Here is a 23,728-nt window from a genome sequence, read left to right on the forward strand (position 1 = left end):
TGTGTGTGCTTTGGTGTCATTAGAAAGCCAAGGGCCCACAACGTTTACCTCAACAGTGACTCGCCTCCTCACTATGCATCGACGAGCTGCAAGCAGCGCTTTTGATCAATGGTGTGATTTCTTCAAACAATGTCTTGAAAAGAAAAATTGCTTTCACGCTGTCATTGGATGTGGTTCTTATGAAATAATAATTAAAAAATAATTTAAAAAAGGTTGCCTTGTCTGAAGCCTCTGTTTGTACAACTGGTATCCAAGTTCATTGTTGACAGCACTCCTAAATTATTTGGTTGCATTATGACCTTTTTTTTTAATGAGAACAAGTGTTCAAACTGGCCGGAAAATCATTTAGGTAACTATACATCTAATTACCGGTAGTGTAATTCCCTGCAACGTAATATAAAACGCACCCTCAATTTGGGGGTCAAATTCTGGTACAGTATTTTCTATGTTACCGTGCATAAGACACACCAGCACTTTGGCAACAATGTCAAAACTTAAGCAAAAGAGAATTAACCGCTTTGTATCTTGTATATTGCTGCATCTTTATAGTACAAGCTGTCTAGAGTCAATGTGGTACTAGACACTTTAGACACACCAAACAGTGAAGAAATACAAACTGAGCTGGTACAATTCACAACGTGTAATGTACAGCTATAACAAAGTTGACTTTACTGGAGATTTATTTGTAGTTGCTCCTCATCTTAGTCCTGGTTTCATTTCTTGCTGATAAGAGCATTCTAGGATGTGTTACAAGTAACCAATGAATGCAGACCACCAATTTGCATCTTTTCTCTGATTGGCTCTTTGCCAGAAAAACGTTTTTTAAAATTCCCAAATGAAAGACATTTTTTAGTGAATTCAACCTCACCAATACTTTGTTTCACTTGTAGTGTATGTGAGAAATTTAGACACATGTTAATGAAACCGTCTTCTATAGTTGTAGGGCATAAATGAGAACTGACTGTCATGTGTGGTTGGGGTTTGTTTTCTTTGGGTATTTTTCATTGTTCCTAAGTTCTAGTTTCAAGTTTTGTTTCCCCTTGCATCTCCTTTTGCTGTCAGTGTCTCATTCGTTTGATCTTGTCCACCTGCCTGTTTACCTGCCTTCCTTGTCATCCAATCAGCTTCCCCTGCCTTTCGTCTCTCCCCCAGCTGTGTTGTGTCTTCTCTTTAGGTGTGTAGTCTATTTAAGTTCCTGGTTTGCATTCGGTTCTTGTCAGTTCATTGTTTATTTTCCGCGCTGTCCGGTCCTTGTTGCTGCGTTACCTCCCTGATGCCTCGCCCAAGCTGACTTGCCGTTACTCTGCTCCTGGTCCTTATTTTCCCCGTTTTGCCCCCACCTGCCTGTAAGTTTGTGTCTGTTCTGAGTGTTTCTGTTGTACTTTATATTTTTGCGCATTCCCTATCCTGTTCAGTTTTTTCATTAAATGATCTTTTGAGCCTCAAACCTATCAGCCCCAGCAATCATTGGTTCCACCTTTCCCACACTCCTCACCAACATGCCACGAGATCCATCATTTTAGAGTCATGAAAACAAAGATAATAATGCCATCCAGTGGATATGATTGCTAATTGGCCTCTCGTCCCTTTATTAAACATAATGTTGTATTAAAGCATTGGGTTAAAGCCCTTAGCTGGCTATGAGTTTGTGTTACACTTCAAAAGAACCACAGACATAGTGTTAACTTTGAGTGTAAATAATAAAACAAAAAAGAATGAGGGCAGACAGAGTTAGACCTGGGTTGATGACTGACTGACCAGAAAAAAAAAGTCAAAAGTCACCCTCTAGTGGTGGCGGTAAAATATTGGGCAAAAATACACTGATGGAATGATGGACCAACAATTACCATTTCATCTGGCTTGAAAAAAAATGACGGACCAATGATGATGGATGAGAGCGGGGCTCTGACGAATGTCGAACCAGCAAAAAACCGTAAGTTGCCCACCTCTGCATTTGACCATAAATACCCTAAGTTGAGCAGCATTCATGTTTCACCAAGTTTATAATTGCTTATATATGCCAAAAGACCGCAATTCATAAACGAGTGAAATGGCTTACTTTTCCATGGTCCTCTAACCGGTACAGTCTTCATTGAATCAGCTGGAATCGTCATAACTTTTTCCACTTGGTTTTAGTAATACAGTTGGCCCGCGTGTGACGAGATTAATCCGTTCCGCGGTTGGGCTCGTAAGGCAAATTCACCGTATAGCGGGCAATCCAAACCTATGTTAAATAGCTAATGCATTTAGAACCCCAGGTAAAAACATCAAAATTGTACATACATATTATAAATTGGTACCAAAATAGTAAGTGCTACGCATAGATACTATACATGTATACTGTCAGAAAACATCATAAATGAAAAATATAGAAATGATTTATTTACCTTTGAGTGGCGCTTGTTATGCCCATATTTCCTAGTAAAGTAGCTTAGGCTAGACTAGCTTCGTATTCCTTGATTATCTCCAGCATCCTTTCCATATAAATCCTCTTCTTCCTTCTCTCTTTAACAGCACTAGAAATCTTGGGACCCATGGCTAACCCATTCAAGTTTGAATTAAGCGGTAAAATGCACTATAAATAGAGTTTTGTAACCACTGACAATCGTACAAAGCTTCATCGTTCCGCCATTTTGAAACGAGTGAGCCCGGCCAACAGCAGACCACCATTTCCATGAGGAGACGCAGACCAACAGCAGACCAGCATTGTAGTAATATGTTGCATGGAGGCATTGATGGTAACAGAAAATAAGTGCAATTACCTAAAAACGCCTGCAGATGGAGACAAAACAACACAAATACAGCCAAGCCCCAAGGGTCATGACGGTTGTTTTTGTCGTGAAACCGAAACGAAAAAACTCAGTATTCCGCATCTCATCATGAAAAAAAAGGTAGGCCAGGGAAGCTGTAACTCTCTCAGTACCAAATGAAGTCGCTCTCAGTTCCAAAAAGGTCGGTGAGACCTGCACTTAACTGTAATTAGTCCGGTCTCATCACTACTGCTTGTCTCATTAATTGGTTAAATTCAAGGAAGGCAAACTAGAAAAAAAATCATGAAGGATGAGTGTTTTTCAAGAAAACAAGCCTTAAGCCTAAAGCCCAAAATCTTAACTTTGGCACATTACCGATTTAATTTATGAAATGATTTTTTTTGGTTCTGTTATTTCTAACCAGGAAAGAATATGTCTTACTGAAAGTGCACCCGCCCTCAAGACATTGTTCTAAAGCCAGCTTGGGTATGTCAACTTATTTATTGGGTACTTATTTATTTATGTGCACATAAAATTGACATTAGCTACAGCTAACATAATACATATTCATATAAAACGCATACATACCCCTTTGGGGTGCTGTGAACTAACCGCTGAACACTTCTTCTTGAATCACTAGTTAACTGGTGTGCTGTCGCATCTGACATTTGTGTCCTTATCACGTTAGTGGGAAGAATTGCACCAAAAAAAAACACAGTTTTAAAAATGTCTCCCCCCCCCCTCCAAAATCAAAAGATACACATACTTACACACAACCTAAACAGTTTCTTTGCATGCTTTGAGGAACAGAACACCGTGCGCCAATGAGAGAAAGAAATCAAATTTGTTCTGCCACGCATTGTTTACTTGAAAGAGTGACCTGCATCCAATGGAAACACATTCCAGACTGCTCTTGTCAGCAAACGATTTCTTAATGTAAAATATATCTTAAAAAAACTAATACAAAACATCTCGTAACACTTAATTCCATAATGATTGATCCCTTGCAATGGAACTTGCGGTACCCGGAACCCGGAAGCCCACTGTAGCGCAAAAACAGTAAGTTCCCGCTCGATACTACGCAATAACCGTGTCTACTCCTCCTTCTTCAATCTTCAATCACCGGATCCAAAACAACAACATGTAAGAGAGTCTTTATTGTTATGAGTTTGGCTGTAATTATGAAAGTTGTTTATGTTATTAATTTACGTTTCATAGATCATGGCGTCCATAAGAAAAATACAGAAGATAATGTGCCCAGTACAACCCCCAATCAAAAGCCACCTTCCAGCATGGAGTGATGGAGTTGGCATCAAAAATCTTTCTGTATGCACACGAATCACCAGATATCAGCGATGATCAACGGTACAGTTACTTGTAATTAGCAAACATTTTCATCATGCAAAAAATGAAGCCAACATAACAACTTAAAATGGACTCTACTTTAAAAATACAGTATAGCATACAATACTGTAGTTAAGTACAGTTCTGTACTGTACTGGCCTCGCTTTATAAACAGTACAGTATTTGGACCATGTTTTTTTTTAGCAGTTTCCAGTATTGTGTTCATACAGTATATCGTACATGTTCTGAATAATGCAGTTTTTCTTCATAAAAAGGTTTTGGACGATACATTTTTCCATTTCATTGCTTGTGTTGTTACACATGTATTGAGTTTTGTTAACATACGCGTTTGCGCAGGACATGTACCGTTGTTTCCTAAGTTAGAAACTCTGTTATGATGAAAGTTTGGACAACGCAAATATGATTGCATACTAGAGAATACTTAATACTACTGTTTCCCATAACCTTGTTGTATGGCTCATCAAGATTAGTCCTCCGAAGTTATTACACCTCTGTACATTTGCCTTGATCTTCAAAACGGGCACCAGCATGCATCTCCTCCATTCCCCAGGCATCTTCTCACTAGTTGCTGCTAAACAGCCCTGTCAAAAACAGAAGCAACTCTCTACAACTCTCCAAGACACTTCCATACCTCCGCAGGTATATCATCCACTCTTCATCCTCTTCAACGCCCTCCTCACTTCATCCTTACTAATCTTCGTTTCTTCCTGATCCGCAACAACCTTCAAAGTCTTCAAATCTTCAAGTACTTTTCAAAGTACTTTTTCCGTCTTCTCATCACACTACCGGCATCGGTCAAGACGTTTCCATCTCTATCCTTGATCACCCTGAGCGCCTACACATCCTTGTCACTTTTGTCTCGCTGCCTTGCCAACCTGTAAAGGTCAGTCTCTTTCCCCTTACAGTCCAATCGCAAGCCTTTTGTTTGGCCTTTGCCAAATCCGCTTTCACCTTACGTTACATCTCCATGTACTCTTGTCTACTCTCTACGGTCTCTCTGTGTCCCACTTTGCTAACCTCTTTGGCTGTATACACTCCTGCACCTGTTCATTTCACCACCAATCTCTTTCCCTTCCGGATGAGGAGGCATCAAGTACTCTCCGAGCTGCCTTGCTGATCTCGTTATCGCATGGACGGGAATTCTCGTCACCTAATATAGTTAGCTTGCCGGTGATGAGAATTCTTGTCAACTACGTCTTATTTAATTCTTTTTTTAATGAACACCCGGGTATATGTCACTCAAGGTCAGCGCGCCTCTTAATATTAACCCTTTCACTCGCGTTGGGACAATGTGTCCCTGCGCTTTTGAAAAAATGTCAGTGAGTAAAGGAATGGTAGCAATAAGATGAAATGGCATCCCAGGGCTTCATTCCACACCGTGCACAAAAAGCCATTGCTGGGCCCACTGTCAGCGTAGCTTGCCTTGTCAATGAACCCTCTCGCACGTACTGCGAAAATCAGCATATTTGCGATATATATAGTTTATATATGTAATACACTTGTTTGGTGATCATTTTCACTTCTCTGGCATGTTTATTGTTATTATTTTTTTTTTTGAGTATTTTTTTTTTGAGTAATTTTGCTTTTTAAATATGTTTTACATCAAGAAAGAGCATTCTGGGATGAATTTCCACTCAAGGTCACTCTTTCAAGTAACCAATGGGTGCAGAAGCCATTTGCATGCGTTCCCTGATTGGCTCTTGGCCAGAAAATGCAAGATAGAAGTTTTTAAATTAAATAATTAATTAAAGACGTTTTGTTAGTAAATTCAACCTCAGCAATACTTTGTTTTAATAGTAGTGTATGTAAAGGATGACGTTTAGACAAATTTGAATGAAAGGTTTTATAAACTACAAAAGTTGGCCAAGTCGTTATAAATGAGAACCGACATCCAGCATTTCAGTATCATTTACTGTAAAGCATACGTGTCAAAGTCAAGGCCCGGGGGCCAGATCCGGCCCGTCACCTCACTTTTGTGGCCCTTGAAATGCTGATTTCACTTTAGGTTTCTGACTAAAACACCAAAATTGCAAGTTGTCTTTAACTTTTCAAAATTTGGGGGAAGAAAAACAAACATTTTCTTATTCTCCAAATCTCTTTTGAACAGTTTTTGCCGGCTTCTGATATCAAATCGTGTTAAATGTGTGATCAACACACTTAAAATGTATTTGAATTCACAGTCATTCCGGCCCTCTGACAGAAACTATCACTACAATGCAGCCCAAAATAAAAATTTGTTTGACACCGCCGCTGTAAAGCATGATAATGCCATCCAGTGGACACGACTGGTAACTGCACTCCAGTCCCACGTCCATGCACTCAGATACGGGCTAATCAACATGATGGCGTATTATAGTTTAGGGCTAAAACCTGGTTGACTTAGTTTTCGTGTTAATCTTATATTCATTTTTTGGGTTTCAAGTGCAGCCTAACAGGATAGTTATAGACATTGCGTTAACGTTAAGTCTAAGTACAGAAATTTAAAAAAAAAAATGTTTGAGTGGCTGAAGTTGGATGGTTGGAGACGGAAGTTTGGCGGGGTGGCAAAAATTGCATAAAGTCCGATGGACTGACGGTTACAGTTTTCAGCGTGAAAAAGTGTCGGACTGACAATTACGAAAAGGGGAGGACATTCATCAGTCGCCAGCCCCCCCGACTGATGAATGTTGGACCAGCAAAAAAATATAACTCTGATTATTTAGCTCATAGCAAATGTTTTAAAAATGAAAAAAACACAAAGATGAATTTGTATGGCAAGATTAAAATCAGATTGGTTCCGTTTAGATCTGTTTAAATGTAGCTGATTGATCGTTCTACCTAGATCTATTTTGTTGTTGAAAAACATGGCAGTAATCCTTCACTACAGTCAATGTAGCATGACTGATAGATTTTTAAATCATTATTTCACCACTTGCAAACTTCACTAAGAGTGTTTCAAAATTAGACTTTAGGGGCTGCACATTGAACTTTGAGGTGTAAGTATGATATTTTACAACAAAAAAAATGGTGCTGGTGAGTTGGTAATGAGTGCAGAGAGACACACATTTTATGATGTTAAATTTGTACATTTTTATGTCATGTGATAATTATTTTTGGATTAGTTTGAAATTTACTTAAGTTTAGTTTGGGGTCATGCGAAGAGCTTCCTGCGTGATGTCATTAATGTCAATACTAACAACATGCTAAAAACGCATTAGTCAGACGCAACAGCCAAAAGTGCTATGTTACATGTGTGTTTTTATGTGAATATGTACAATGTTAGCCCTAGCTAATGTCAACGTTATGTTTGCTAATTCTATGGTGGAAAGTGTTAGTGGGGTGGAAAGTGTGGATGAAAGGAGTAAGGATGAAACGTGGAAAACCACAGTAACCAATGCAAAAAACTTTCGTCTCGTTTGTGGGCAAACAAATACGGTAGACATCGTGGTTGTGATAACGTATTCCAGTCATGTTGGCGAGCGTGCTGGTGTCTCATGCCTCATATTACTGTATATGCCAATAACGTCGCCTCTCAGATCTTGACTTTTCTCTTTACTGTTAAAACTTTGCTGTGATTTTACAGTAAATTATTGGATATGTTTTGCATTACTGTCACAGTAATGAATACAGCAATATCCTGTGAATGCATTTACAACATACTGAAAATTTTTTTAACATTTTACTGAAGAAAATCAGGTAAATACCGTAGAATCCAAGGCTGCTGTAATTTACACAGGTATTCATTGTAATATTACAGGGTACCTTAAATACAAGAAATTACTGTAAATTAATACTAGTAATCATTGTGAAATGCTGGTAAGTTTTAACAGTGTTGTTATTAGAGACAATATTTTCTCGGCAAGGCGTTGCATACGCTGAATTTTTCGAAACAAGAGGCTTTCGTAAGTAGAGGTACTAATTTGGAAGTTTCCACGATTTTCCAAATGTCACGTGCTACGTACGCAAGTTCACTGCTATCAACATTCCTGCTTTGGCCTCTCTCGCTCACTCTGGAAGAGATACACGCGTGTTCCGTGCACATCATCCATGCACACTCCTCTGCGGTGGCGCACTGGCTTCGGGCTCCAGGAGGTACAGGGGGCTGCAGGCCTAAATGACCTTTAAGAGTGTAGCAGGAGGCACTGGGCGACACTCCCTCATATTGTGCTGAGAGGCATCAATTATGCAGGGTAGCCGTTCACTCTGAGGAGGGCTGCTACTGCTGGAGGTGGAGGTGCTGGTGTTCGTGTGGAGGGGGGGTTGAAGACGGCAGCAGCAATATGGCGACAACCGCATTTTCTCTTCGACTCTTCGCGCCTCTACAGCCCGGCGAAGGCCCCACAGATTCCTCGTGACGCTTCCGAGAGGTAAGCGCACTTCCATTTCCATTGCGAGTGAGATGCAAGGAGACGGTTGTGTTTTTTGTTTTTGGTGGGGTTGTCTTGCTTGAATGTCGCAGAGCAGCCCCCCTCCTCCCCACGCCCCCCATTTTTTGAATGCGTGTCTAAAGCGTCGTCCTCGCGCAATAGACGCGCGTAGAAATGTCAATTACTGATCATATATGTGCTGAGGGTGAAGCAGCAAAATGGCTCCATTTTAACCCAAATTAAAATTGCGGGACACTTGGCTTGGTCTTACAAAAAAAAAAAAGGATGTTCACATTGCGGGACACTTGGCTCAACCTTGGATGACAGGATGCGTGTAAGTAGGGCCGATTCCGTCAATTGTCGTTGCTTCCATGTGTCATCGTCTCACCTTTTATTTTTGAAACATGTTCACGTACACACGCACAGTGTGTATTGATTTGCTCGTCGACGAAGCTTCACGGGTGTGGTGCACGCCATTCAAGGCAGCCGCTGTATTTGTCGAGCGGTGCGCTCGCATGCAAATCTTGCATATCTCACCAAATATCATCATCGTGGTTCGTGAGTTTGCTTCATATGACGATTTTTTTGGTTTTGTTTTGTTTAACCGCCCACTGCAGCAACAACCTCCCTGTCCGCATCGGTCAATGTGCCGCTTCTTTTGCGCACTGGATCCTCGGATGTTACACAAACAACCACCCTGGTTGTCGTCACCGCCACATCCAGTTGCTACATATCAAGAGAAAAAGCACGAATTTTCGTGTCCGTAGCTATTTTGTGTGGATCGAAGGCCTCTCTTCTTTGCTGATGATATTAATTATATACACGCACGCGCGCACTGCGCGTGTGTGCGTTTGCCAGCGGAGCAGCAGAAGGCTCTCGGCGGCTCCCTATTCTGGGGTCCATTTTAAATACAGACGTTTATTGCATAAGGAGAAGCGTGTTTGATTTTGTTCCCTCATTTTATATTGGCATGTGCGCGCGCGTGCCCGTGTGCATGTCTTGGAAAAAGAGCGAATGACACTGAGCGCGACCAACATGTTCACTATGAAGATGTCGGGAAAGCGTCAAAATCAAACAAATCCACCGCCGCGCCTGTCTAGAACACAGCATATCCCATTTCAACTTGTCGTTTCTCTACGTGCCATTTTCCAGCTATGCCATTTTCCAGCTAATGCTGCCTCACATGAGTTGAGTTGACCCTGAAATTTCCTGCAGCTTGAGCACTTGTCATGAAACCATCATGCGCCGACTAAAAGGCTTTGCCTGAGATGAATGGCCATGAGAGAGCTTAAAAAAAGATTGTAGGGCAATGCGGTTTTCAATTACAATTTGAAAATGTCTTTTAATCCAAGATTTGATCCTTAAATTGCCGCTCAGCATCAGTCACTCAAGAAGCCACATGCATGTTTTTCTGTCATTGGAATAATGGCTGATAAATGTGTCAATTGCGATACAATTTTTTTTAACCTATATTCTAAAATTAAAATGTCAACGTTGAGTCCCAGGCCAAAGCTTTGTTAACTTTTGAGCGTCCAATTATTGACACAAGCAAACATTAAGACAGGGCTTCTCAGACTTTTTGGAGTCAGGGACCCCTTTTAAAAGCAATTTTTCTCAACATTGAACAATGTTTGTAGAAACAAAACAAAATAAAAATCGCCATCATATGTAGTTACTAAATAGTCATGCTCTTTGACGATGACGTGAATGACAAATTCAAAAATGTTATTCTATACTAAAATGTGAAAGTATTCATGGCTCTTCAATAATGTAATCAATTCAACCAATTTAGTATATTTATAAAAATGTAATGATTTTGTCAAGATGTTTTTTTATACCTACAATTGCTTGCTAATGACTCGATGAAGCCAGCAAAGTTGTGTGTGTGTGTGTGTGTGTGTGTACACACACACACACACATTGTATACATATATACATATATATATATATATATATATATATATACATATATATATATATATATATATATATATATATATATATATATATATATATATATATATATACATATATATACACACACACATATATATATATATATATATATATATATATATATATATATACATATATATACACACACACACATATATATATATATATATATATATATATATATATATATATATATATATACAGCAATTTTTATTTTCTTTACTTCAGTACAGCTGAAAAGTAACAAATATTCTTGTCAAATGAAATCTGTTGCGTTTGGCTTAAATTATTCTTTGGTTTTTGTTTTCACAAACGTTTGCAATGGAGGTCCTTGGAAAATTTGCTTTTGAAAAAGGGTCCCTGACTCCAAAAATTTTGAGCCCTGACCTAAAGTTATCGATTACTAAATAATTTAGGACCAGAAAAAAAATCAAAAAAACAAAATGAAAAAAAACAAACAAGTTCTTATGATTGTGAGTGTCTGGATTTGAAAAACGTAAAAAATAAATGTCTTTGGGATTGAATGAGTTAAGCACTAAGGTAATCAACCCTTTCACTGCCAATGATGACTATAGACCGCGTATAATATGTCAAAGATCAATTTTTACTGGCCTGGCAGTGAATGAGTTAGTTAGAATGAGTTGCGGTTATCTCACCTTTTATTTTCGGTTGGTTGATTGATACTCCAACGTTAGGCAAGCTTATAAACTAGTGCTTGAGTCCAGAGGTCCCCAAATGCCAGTCAGCTGCTCGATACTGGTCTGTGGATCAACTGCTAACGGGTCGCACGGGCCGCACTCAAATTAGTGATGTTTTGGAACTGATTTATCTGATCCATTTGTGCTTTGTTTGGCTTGATCTTTGTTTTATGGCACTGCCTCTGACCACTGTTGCTATTACATTTTGTCGTGAGAAAGGATGGTGTGGCTTCAGCTGTGAGCAGCCACTGTCGTTGACCAACACGTTGTTCTGTCTCTTTGTCAAATCTGGCCGTGTGACTGTAAGTTGTACGTCTTTGTAAGAATGTTGTCAGTGTTTGAAGGCGAAAGCCCGTTTTTCGGCGCGTTTCAACTCATTCCCAGTTTTTCCGATTCACACTGTTCCAATTTCATATGACTCCAATTAATCGTGCGACGGTTGCTTCCATTTTTCACATTCCAAATATTTACAGATTTCCCACAATTCCGTTTTTCACGCCAAAAATCCCATTGACTTAACATTGGGTGATTTTACATTTCATATTTGCAGCTTTCACGTTTCATATTTTCAATATTTAGCTCATTCATACCATTTTAGGCATTGTTCCCACCAGTAACTCATACATTCCAATATTTTCCCCTGATTCCATATTTTTCACCCTTTAATATTTCACAATTCATTTTCAATGGGAGAATTCCCCATTCATTCCCAATGGGAGATTTAACATTTCACATTTTGAGCTTCCCTATTTCAAATTCATAATATTAAACTCTTTCATTTCCCCTCATGGTTCATTCCCATCATCCCAATAATTCATACTTTTTAATATTTCCCATAATTCCACATTTTCACTTCAGTATTCCAATATTAATATCATAATAATATTATTATCATAATATTAATATTATGATAATAATAATCAATATTATATCACAATATTATATCACAATATTAATATCATAAAAATAATATAACATTTGGAGATTTAACGTTTCACATTTTGAGCTTTCCCATTACACATTCACAACATTTAACTCATTCATTTCACCTGAGGGACCATTTCCATCGTTACAGTAATTCATGAATGTTAATATTTTCCCTTAATTCCAAATTTTTCACCTATAATATTTTATAATTCATTTCCAATAGCATACAGTATTTTCTTATCTTCAGCATGTTACATTGTGCTGCCTTGTATGCGTTTAGCTTGTCAGCATTTTTGTATGTGTTAGGTATTTCTCATTGGTATATGTTAGCATATGCAAACGTTTTGCATTGATTACTCACTTGTAGCCAATTAATGTTTTGTCTTGAAATAATGTAATTCTGTTATATGATAGATTTAATCAATGTAAAATGTGTATATTTTGTGTACTTCCTGTCTGAGGGTGTATCTTAATTTCTCATTTTCAAATCTATCATTCTGTGATTGGTGGCGAATGGAGTCGACCATATTCACACTCACAACGGCGCAAGCCACTCTAAAAAATAAAATAAACTAAAACTAGCTTTCTGTGCGTCTATGAAATTACACCTGGTGTTACCTGCCTCTTCAGAAATGAATTTGGATTTGCATTAGTCACTTGAACAGAGTGCCAAATTGTGTAATTAATAAATATAAATCGTTTTGTGTCTGTATGTGCCCTGTGATTGGCTAATGATCACCTTTGAGCATTCACCCCAAGTCAGCTGGGCTATACCCTAGAACACCTGCAACCCTAGTCAGGATCATACAGAGAATTTATGGATGGATGTATATTACTTGACCAAACAGGTTCTGATGGATCATGGTTAATTTATCTATTGTCATTACAGGCAGATTGAGTTCAACTCCCACGAAATGACAATATGATTCATATTGTATTGTCTGCCTTTCTCTTAGCCTATCCTAAGTCATCTGCGAGAGGCTTCAGTTTTGCGTGACCCTGAACAGGGTACACTAAAGAAAATGGGTGGGTGAATCCTCAATTATAAGAGGAAATGCAATTCACACTTTGTACATTTTTTGCACACACAAGTCCCACACCCAAACTGTATACATAAGGTTATGGCAGAGTGAGAGAGAGGTGCAAACAGTGCTGCACCTCTTGAGCTAAAGGGTAGGCACGGTGCTTTATTGAAGGGCACCTTGACAGTAGTCAGGAAGCAGACTCTCTATCCAGGGGTTGCCTATTTATCTATTTATTCATTTATTTGTCCTCACAGTCTGTGAGGACGGTGCGACGCAAGTTACTTCAAAACTGTAATACATGATTTACTACCTATTACCGTAATGTCAAAGTAATTAGTTACATTACAATATTACTGTATTTAAAATGTGAAGCATTACATGATTTTGTATTAATTTTATATTACTCTCACACCAACATAACTAGACATACGGATTTGGCATTTTAAATGTAGCTCATAATGCTCATTACCGATCCAATCAAAGGTTTACTTAAGCCTAAAAACAGTGCTAATCATTTCATCTGTATTATATTGAAAACCTTTACAGACAATATACAAAATCTTTTTTGTATTTTTTGTATTTTAATCCCTTTATTTTTTAGCTTCACAGCATAGTGATGATTTGTTTATGCTTTAGGAAGAAACATTTAGTGCATTCCACAATTTCAATGTTACTATTTAAATTCAAGTTCAGCTGGCTAGGTGAGAGACAGACGTTTCAAAAATAGATGGTTTCGTTTGCAGCTAGCATACATCATCATTATTGTGTTTAACGTACTGTTTAACATGAGTTTCCTTATGCTTCATCTTGATACACATTGACCACAGCTTTTTATAGACTACAGTATAGCAATTGTACAGTGAAAATTTGTGTTAGCTTTCCTTGTCATTATTGATGGTTTCGAAATGCTGGCGATTCCACTGTGGAAATCTCTTGAGGTGGAAGGTTTATCCCCACACTCAATCCTCCGCGGTTTTCTTTTCGATAACTTCACATTACTATGGCACGGCTCTAAATGTTTTGTCAAATTATTGGTGCTATTTTAGGTGTTGCGCACCTAAGTGCACCTATTACATGCTTCTTGCCATCTCTGATGAACTGAAAGTAATGGCCGTCTATCCATCCATCTTGTGTACATATTGTCCATATTCAACCTGTCTTCTGCTGCTGCATTACATTTTTCCTCCGTTGCAGTGTTTTTGGTGAATTCAGGGGAAAAAAACCCCCACCACTTTCAGGTTAAAAATGCATATAGTGCATTGTGTTAACCTCATTTGTACTGAATAAAATATTACTTTTTTTATGTATTACAGTACTACCGTGTTACAGCAAAACGTAATGCATTTCAGTAATTACATTACTTTTTTAATGCCTTACTCCCCACACTGCTCGCGGAACATGAACTGTCATCATCTGGGTCCAGATAAAGTTATCGCTATGGGATCCGACAATCGTGGGGAAAGTATCGCAATTATAGCTTGAGTTACTCAAGGAGACAGCTTATTAGGCCACAACATATAGTGGTCCGACCCACTTGAGATAAAATTGGAGCAAATGTGATCTCTGGACTAAAATGAGTTTGATGCCTGTGGTCTACCTTTGTGTGAAGTTATCCGTCAGATAGCATGAGAGAAACACAAATACACACCTTCTGTTTTCAGTGATTTTTGATTGAATCCCTCATGATTGATTTCAATTCAGCTATCATATTTTATATTCACTTTCAAGCGGGGTGTGGGCAATTTCTGTGACGTGATCTTGGTGACACAACACTTGGGTGGGCGGTGCCTAGAGGCGGCGGGCACAGTAAGGGTTTCATGAAAGAAATATTTTATTACATGAATTTAAATATGCAGTTGCGCTAAGTAAATGGTGGCGTATATCAAAGGGTCTAAAGAATACTGGATGCATGTAAAAATGGCAGAAGAAAAAAAAAATCCCTCAGTCTAGCTATTCCATCCTAAGAGTGCGTAGACCGCTATTTGGGACGCTATAGCGTCACATGGATGGTAAAGAACAAATGGTGTGTTGAACTGACTTTCCTTCCGCTCCATCTTCCTGCAGATCTACTACTACCTGGGATGGTCACAACCTAAAGATCACGTAGTTGCAGGATGAAAACATGGCTGCACCCCTTCTTGCACCGCCAGGACCTGACAGTTTCAAGAGGTTTAATGTGGAATCTTTGGCGGCCCTCGAGCAGCGCATCAAAGAGGAAAAGAACAAGAAGCCACCCAAGCAGGACAGCAGTTACCGTGACGACGATGATGAAAACAAGCCCAAGCCCAACAGTGACCTGGAGGCTGGCAAGAGCCTGCCCTACATCTATGGGGACATCCCTAAGGGAATGGTGGCGGTACCACTGGAGGATCTGGACCCGTACTACCTGAGTTCTCAAAAAGTGAGTTACGTCATGATCTTCTCAGCTTTTACAAGTATTGGAGGGGTTAAAAGCCATTACTGCATTGGAAACAGACTGCCGGAGTATATTTGCCAATCAGATTTAAATTAAAAATGTGATGCAATTGTATATTCAACCACTTGTTCTCCTCAGCGCCGTTCGTTGTGTCACAGGTGTCAAACTCAAGGCCCGAGGGCCAGATCGGGCCCGCCACATCATTTTCTTTGGCCCACAATATGCTAATTTGACTCCTGGTTTCTAGCTAAAGTACCAAACTTGCAAGTTGTCTTCAACTTTTAAAACAAATTTGGGGAAAAAAAACAACAACCATTTATTTCTTTCAATCTCTCTTTTGAACTTTTTTTTTTTTTTTTTACCAGACTCTGATTTCAAAACTAGCTAAGTGTGTGACGAACACATTTACAATTTATTTGAGTCATAGTCAGTCTGGCCCTCTGACAGAAACCAGAATTACAATGTTGTCCACAATAAGTGAGTTTGACACCCCTGTTTTGTGTAAACCAGGGGTCACCAACGTGGTGCCCGCGGGCTCATGAGTAGCCCACAGGCCTGTTCTGCAAAAAGCTTACAAGTGATAGAACATTGCTCATTTTCTATGAATTTTACAAACAATTATACGTGTATTACATTTACATGACATATTACATTATATGATTATATTTTTAGGACATTTAATTTGTATGTTTTTATTTTACATTTCCAGTCATCCAGGAAACATTTACACAGGAATGATATTTATTTATTTATTTATTTTTTTGAGCATATAACTTTTCTTAAATTTAGTTTGGTTCATGCAAAGTGCTTCCTGAGTGAGATAATTGCTCAAGTGCTAACGACGTGCTCACAATGCGAACGTCAGACACGACAGCCCACAGTGGCACTACATACATTTTTTTTAATGTGAATATGTACATTGTCAGTCGTAGCTAATGTTAATTTTATGTTTGTTAGTTCTACGGTGTAAATTTTTGGTGGGAAGTGTGGATGAAATGAGTAAAGATGAAAAGTGGAAGACAAGGAAAAAAAAACATTGACATTTGTTGGCAAGCCGGCATATTAATAAATGATAAAAGTGCATCACAAAATGTAATAAATATGGTAGACATCACGGGTTGTGATAACGTATCACATTACAGTCAGGTTGGAGTTTCGTAAGCTGAATTTTTCATACCAAGGGCATAGTAGAGGTAGTTGTGGTACCACTGTACTGTAAATTCTATAGGTCGTTACTTTTTTTTTTTCCTCACATTTTGAACACTGCGGGTTTTAATGTGATGTGGTTTATTTCTGTCTTTGTAGCGCTGCAAGCTGCAATACAGTCACTCAATCTCATTACAACCGACTAATGAAATTACAGAGTATCGCCACAGTGGACCAATGAAACTGTCCTAGTCTGCTCTCCCGCTGAATATTCATCAGCTATTTGTGGCAGAAGCTAGTTGACAGACAATGAGCAAGCAAGCGAGAGAGAGAAAGAGAGACAGTGAGAGAGAGAGAATATCACGAGGAAGCACATAGTTGTGTTAATTTCATATTAAATTGTGAAAGTATTCATGACTCTTCAATACCGCAATCAATTCAACCAGTATAATATATTTGAAAAAAAAAATATTGAGATTTTTTCTAAGGAGGTGTGCAATTTGCAATTTTTATTTTCTAAACTTCAATGTTACTGAAAAATAACAAATACCTTTGAATCTGTTGGTGAATAAAAAGGGCACTTCATTACCCCTTTCCTTTTAAGTTTTGTGTAGCTGCGGTCATATTAGCAGTGGATTTGAATTAGAGTCAAATCTGTACATAATCAAACATGATAACAATGGAGAGTTTACACTTGCAATACCATTTTATTATAAAAGAAATCTAGGTAAGAGATTTCCAATGGTTTCGCTCTTTCTTAATTTTAAGCTTATTGAGCACTATTAAATAAGTGTAACCATTTGATGATAGGGCACTGAGTTTTAAAATCAATAGCAGCTTTGAGTCTTTAGTGGTGAATGTAAATAGGGCTCTTTGTTTTCTCTGATGACAAAGCTACCAATTCTTCTTGGCAATAGGTCTCCAGTGAAGGTAAATTCTTAGACTGTTTTGTTTGAGCTGCACAGTTGACATTTCCTCAGGTTAAGCTCGACATTGAAGTCAGGAGACTGAGATGGCCACTCGAGACCCTTTACTTGATTCCGTTGTAGTCGAGGACAGAGCGATTTGGCTTTGTGTCTTGGATCGTTATCATGTAGGGAATATGCTAAATCTCTCCAAAAAACAAAAATTTGTAGTCAAATTCAAGGATTTAGATAGATAGATAGATAGATAGATAGATAGATAGATAGATAGATAGATAGATAGATAGATAGATAGATAGATAGATAGATAGATAGATATTACATATAGTTTGATTTATAATACAATCATCTGATTGTATCTGAGTTTGAGTCAAATTTTAGTCAACCAAAAGAGAGTACCTTTAGTGACTATAATAACTATAATAACAATATAGCAAACATTCTTTATCCACAACTTTTTTTCATATTTAGTAGCAGGGCAGGCCTCTTTTTTAATTACCATCCTTCTCTGCTTGGTGGCAGAGCAAGGACACAGCGAGCCCAGCAGGTCAATTTACCGACAGACGAAATGGCCGACGTGCAGCATTCCCTCCGTTTTCTTGCAGCATAGCTGCTGAGCTACGTAAAATCATTAAAGCTTGAGGCCCAAAATGTCTTGCTAGCAGACCTGTTCTACATGCCCCAGGCCAGTATTAGTGAGCTGTGTCCCAGTATCAGACATTAATTGACAATCAGTACGGCTGGAGTACATTGAAAACCAAACAAACAAAAAACAAACAAACAAACAAAAAACTTGCAGCTATTGTCGTAGCTGACCTCAATGTTGCTCGTCGTTGCGGATTGCTCACAATGGGTGTCGCTTAACTATATTTTTTAAAATTATTCTCCGGTTTATTTGCTCGTTTCAGTCGCAGTATGTTTTTACTTCTATCCCCTCCCCTCAAGAAGATCCCGACGCACTTGGTGGGAGGAAATCAAATCGTTGATCTGACAGCATTGGGATAGCACTAATATTCCTGCTCATTTCAGGTTTGTTTGTGCAGAACAGCTTGGCTTTTACATCATACAGCCATCATCATTTGAAAATGAGACTGCAAAATCAAAATTATTTTATTATCTTCGCCTCATCCATGAGTTATGGAGAACATCCCACGCTACGCTGTCTACCCAGCTGTTCGAATGTGCTCAAAAGCTGGGTAGAGATCGGAAACAAAGACGGGGGAAACACAAAGTGCTGAGAGCTAGGCTAAAGCTAACATTTTGCTCGCTAATGTGCAGTGATTGGTGAACAAATTGATGAGTTGCGACTTCAGATTACACAACACAAGAAACACATTGACCACAGTTTCATGGAAGCATAGAGAGACTTAATGTACTTTGCTCTCCCTCCATTGAGTTGTCGTCGCCTCGTCTTCTATTGTTGTTGCACCTTTTTGAGCGCAGAATTGGGAGAGTTGTCGCTTGTGTGAGTCGAATGAATGAGACCTTGCCCTTCAGACTGAAGTCGCACGTCAAAAGACCAGATATGGATCGATTTCAGGACCACATACTCAAGTGGCCTGGGTCGCATTTGAAAAAATCGAATCTGTGTTGTTCACTCTGCCATTAAAAGATCAATCAAAGGTTGCATAGGGGCTAAAAAAAAATCAGAACTGGGTCATTTTAGGCTGCGGTGTGAACGTAGATTTGAACAACTTCAGGGATAGAAAAGGGGTCCATCATCTCACTTGCGGTTGCTGCAGCGCAAAACATCATTCTGCAACCATCTGGACCACCCAAAGGACCACGGCAATCAGTAGATAAATCCTTGAAAATCAGTGTTTCTGTATTTTTGAGCTTACTGCACTTCTCTTTTAGAGATTGTTGGGAGTGACCAAAATGTAGCTAAAGGTAAGGTATGTTTGTGGCAGCATAGACTATAGGAACCACTGAGATAGGAGTAGAGAGGGGTCATTGAGTATTCAGCAGGAGCTGTCCGAATGTAGATGAGATGCCACGCTTAATGGTGTCCTCTGCTGCCACAATTGCCGCTTGCCTGCCTGCCTGCTGCACTCACTCGCCATTTTACTTGGCACCCTGCTATGAAATTTTCAGCAGCTTTGCAACATTTAAGTCATGCATTACAGAGTAAGGAAAAGACTTGATACATACTTTGTGTGCCTCTGCTCGTGTGTGTGCGTGGGAGAGACAGTGAGGGACATGCATATGCACTCAATATGCTTGTTTATGTTAAACAACAAATGTCATGAAAACAGCAATTCAAATGTGGGGAGAATTCAGTGTATGTTACAGTGTTTAAAAAAGGTTGATTAATACAGTCGCTGTATTCCAAGTATATGAAAAAAAAGGCCGACCACACTGGGCTTTTGTAGTCGGCCACCAAAGAGAGCAACGATACAATACGTTCACATTGACTTTTATTGCAATGCATCACGATTCCACTGGATAGTGGACCCCGCACCCAGTGAACATTTGTTGTTTGTTCTATTCACAATGATGGGTGAATCACCACTTTTCACTCTTGAAGGTAATAATTTGCACTCATTGATGCAAACATTGACAAGGTGGGGAGAGTAAGCAGCCGCTCATGTCGTTATGTTCATCCAACCGTTTTATCTAACTCCTTGTCCTTACTAGGGTCGCTTGCTTGCTGGTGCCAATCCCAGCTGTAGGCGGGGACAGGGTGTCCTGGACCAGTTGCCAGCCAATTGCAGGGCACACAGAGACAAACAACCGTTCACTGGAATTGACTCTAACCTGTGAGGCGGACGTAACAATCACTCTTCCTCCGTGCTGCCCTACATACATACACACAGGATATATACTGTACAAATACGTCAAAGAGCCGTCTGCACTGTTAGGTTGTGTGTTGTAAAAGAAATGTCAACAATAACGCATTAACGGTCGTGGTTAATCTGAACAGAAACAAAACAAAACAAAACAAAACACAGTATAATCTACATTCCCATACGGTCCCATACGGTCCCGTTCTCATACGGTCTCATAGATATACAGTGGGCCCCTGGTTTACCAGCTCAATCCGTTCTGTGTTGGGATCGTCACGTGAATTCGCCGTATGGCGTGCAATCCAAACCTATGTTAATTAGCTTATGCGTGTAAAATCCCAGGTAAAAATATCAAATTTGTATATACAGTACATTTTAAAAATTGGTATCAAAATAGTACACTAAGTTCTATGTATATATTATGTACATGTATACAATTTAAAAACATCATAAGTAAAAAATGTATAAAGGATTTATTTACCATTGAGTGACGCTTGTTTTGGCCATATTCCCTAGTAAAAGTAGCCTAAGCTAGGCTACCTTAGCTTTCTTCGTATTTCTTGATTATTTCCAGCTTCGGCTCCACATAAATCATCTTCTTACTTCTTTCTTTAACATCACAAGCAATCTTGAGAGCCATGGCTAACATACGTTTGAATTAAACACTACAATGCACAATAAATACCATATTGAAAGCACTCAAACGAGATCCAGTCTTTAGGCAGCCATCTTTGTGACCCTCTGCGCCAACCAGCAACCGACCAGCATCTTCATGACCCCGCATCACCGGCAAATAGTAGACCAGTATCTTAGGGAGTCGTGACGCCGACCAACAGCAGACCAGCAATGTAGTGACCTAAGCCGTGACGCATGTACAGACGTATGAGCGCAGACTGACTGCCATGTTGGATGTGTCAGGCACATGTGTCGCAAGGCGAAAGAAATGGCGTAAAGAGGAGACAAAAAACATCGTGGGACAGGCCGTAAGGTGAAAAAAACGCAAGACAGGAACGTCATAATGTATCAGTGGCGGTCCGTGACTTTCACACGTACGCATCACTGGACTACACAGGCTATTTTCCGGAGCATTTAAACATCAATAAAGCCACATCAGCAATTAAAATTTGTCTTTATACGTGATGCTGTTGAAATTTAAAAGAATAAATAATAATTTAAAATAAATATCCACAAATATTTATTCCAAGTTACAAATCGCAGTTTAATATAAGAAGAACAACATTTTATTTCTTTACTATTAATTGAATATGAACAAAATAAAATAACGCAAACATATTAAAAATGAAACAATAAAGAAAAAAAATGCTATCACTCACCAAAACAAACGGCAGTCACAATTGATCAGTCTTTTCAATATCTCCCGATTTTTCATGACCTCTTCATGCTCTCTTTCTCTTTGCACTGAGATGTACAATGCTGTATATCCACTCGGGGGTCCCCAAACGTTTTTAAAAGCACCGTAGCGTGTGTGCCCAGCCGTGATTTGGTGTCTCGTTGCTGCCTTGGTTAAACAATTGAAGTTTACAAATCCAGTGTAGCGCCAAACACCAAATCGATCCTTTGCCAACAAAAGGCATTCCCAGCAGAACAATTTGCAGTGCCCCTCAGAAGCCGTAAGTCAGGGAAACAGCTCGTTGTTCATTGATTGGAAGTGGCGGACAAACACTTTCCCCTTTCCCCCCCCCGAGCGATATGTGTGCATGAATAAACGTGGAGTTTGCAAACATTGTTTTGTATTTCATTTTACAGTGCTAGCTCTACTTACTAACGCCCCTTTTATGAAAACTTCAGCTTTCGAACTGCCTCAGCGGAAAAATATTTTCTCTAGTGAAATTGTTGGCATATAATTTGAGACATGAGATACCAGTGTTCGCTCCAACACGGCTGTAATATATTATGTTATCACTTCCAGGATGTCTACCGTCGAACTAACGGACATAAAATTGACATTAGCTACAGCTAATATTAAACATATTTACACAAAAACGCAAATGTAACATACCACTTTGATGTTTGTGTTGTTAACACGTCATTAGCACTTTAACAATGACATCACACAGGAAGTGCTTTGCATAGCAGACTTGTAAATGATTCCTGGATCACTGAAAATGTAAAATAAAAACGTACAAAATAAACGACCTAAAAAGGTCTCTCTCGCACTCTCTCTTGCGCTCTCTCTCTCTCTCTGCACTCATCGCCAACACACCAGCACCATCTCAAGGCAAACAAGTGAACTGCATTCATATTGTCAACTGCTAGAATTAATATGATGGGTTTAGGAACTATTTTTTATCATTACTTACATGATATTTAGATTATGTACTAATGTCATTCTAATATGTATTTGTTATCGTTTTTGATGCATTTCTATAATTTATTAATATTATTCATTTGAAGGTTTTGGGAGTGTTTTGGGAGCGTTTTGGGGGGCTTTGAACGGATTAGGATTTTTACATGTAAAAAGGGGCTTTACAGAAAGATTCACTCAAATTACTTCCGGAAGAATTTAATTTTGTAATTAGAGGTACCACTGTCCTGGAATAATTGCGCTTTTGTGTGTATTTCAATGCATGAGATCTTCCAAAATATATCTGGTGGGATAAGTCCTGTTTTACACTTTTGTATCTCTTCAAACTAAATATGCTGTTTACTGACATATTTTCCCTCTTTGTGTTCTTCTCTCCACAGACATTTATAGTGCTAAATAGAGGGAAGACAATCTTCCGTTTCAGTGCCACACCTGCCTTGTACTTCATAAGTCCTTTTAATCCGGTTAGGCAACTAGCTATTAAAATTTTGATACATTCATATCCTTTGATACACTGTCTGAAATATAAAGGGGTATAGGGGATTGTCTGCTCGTTTCTTTTATTCATGATGATTTGCCAAATGTGTTTCACGGGATGAATGGACACTCATGTGAAGTGGAATGAATAATGGACAGGAATAACACAAGTTGGAACATTCATCGCGTTTTGTTGACTTGAGTGTGAGCTGTGTTTAATGTTTGTAATCATGATGTGGAAATCTCATGCATGACATGACAGGTGCTGAGTCCGTTTCTCACACCAATTTTCTATCTTTAACCCTTTCATTTCATTTTTATGATAGTTTAATATATTTTTAAAATAAAATGCCTTTTATGTCTACAATTGCTTGCTATCAAGGCGATCAAGCCACCAAAGCTGACGCGCCATTTTATTTTATAATGCTCTTTTTGATTAAATAATTGTTAGCAAGCTGATTGGGGGGAAATTGACCCAGTTTTGTTATTTTGTAACCTTCAGCATGGCGGAAAAGTAACAAATAGAGTTTTTTTTTGTTTGTTTTTGGGTTTTGTTTCCACAAACAGTTGCAAATTGGGTCCTTGGA

The 23,728-nt window shown here is 38.8% G+C and overlaps 1 protein-coding gene across 1 annotated transcript in view; it reads left to right on the forward strand.

The window, feature by feature from the left end:
- The first annotated feature begins 8,172 nt into the window (after nucleotides 1-8,172).
- Nucleotides 8,173-23,728, forward strand: part of scn8aa (sodium channel, voltage gated, type VIII, alpha subunit a) — an 80,832-nt gene continuing 65,276 nt past the window's right edge. Inside the window, exons 1-3 of the mRNA XM_088407392.1 lie at nucleotides 8,173-8,461; nucleotides 15,132-15,468; nucleotides 23,045-23,163. Coding sequence (XP_088263518.1) covers nucleotides 15,190-15,468; nucleotides 23,045-23,163 — 398 coding nt within the window. The 5' untranslated portion in view covers nucleotides 8,173-8,461; nucleotides 15,132-15,189. The remainder of the gene's footprint in view (nucleotides 8,462-15,131; nucleotides 15,469-23,044; nucleotides 23,164-23,728) is intronic.

This window comes from Hippichthys cyanospilos, chromosome 2 (assembly GCF_059441005.1).
Source record: "Hippichthys cyanospilos isolate Australia breed blue-spotted pipefish chromosome 2, RoL_Hcya_1.0, whole genome shotgun sequence".
NCBI classification, from domain to species: domain Eukaryota; kingdom Metazoa; phylum Chordata; class Actinopteri; order Syngnathiformes; family Syngnathidae; genus Hippichthys; species Hippichthys cyanospilos.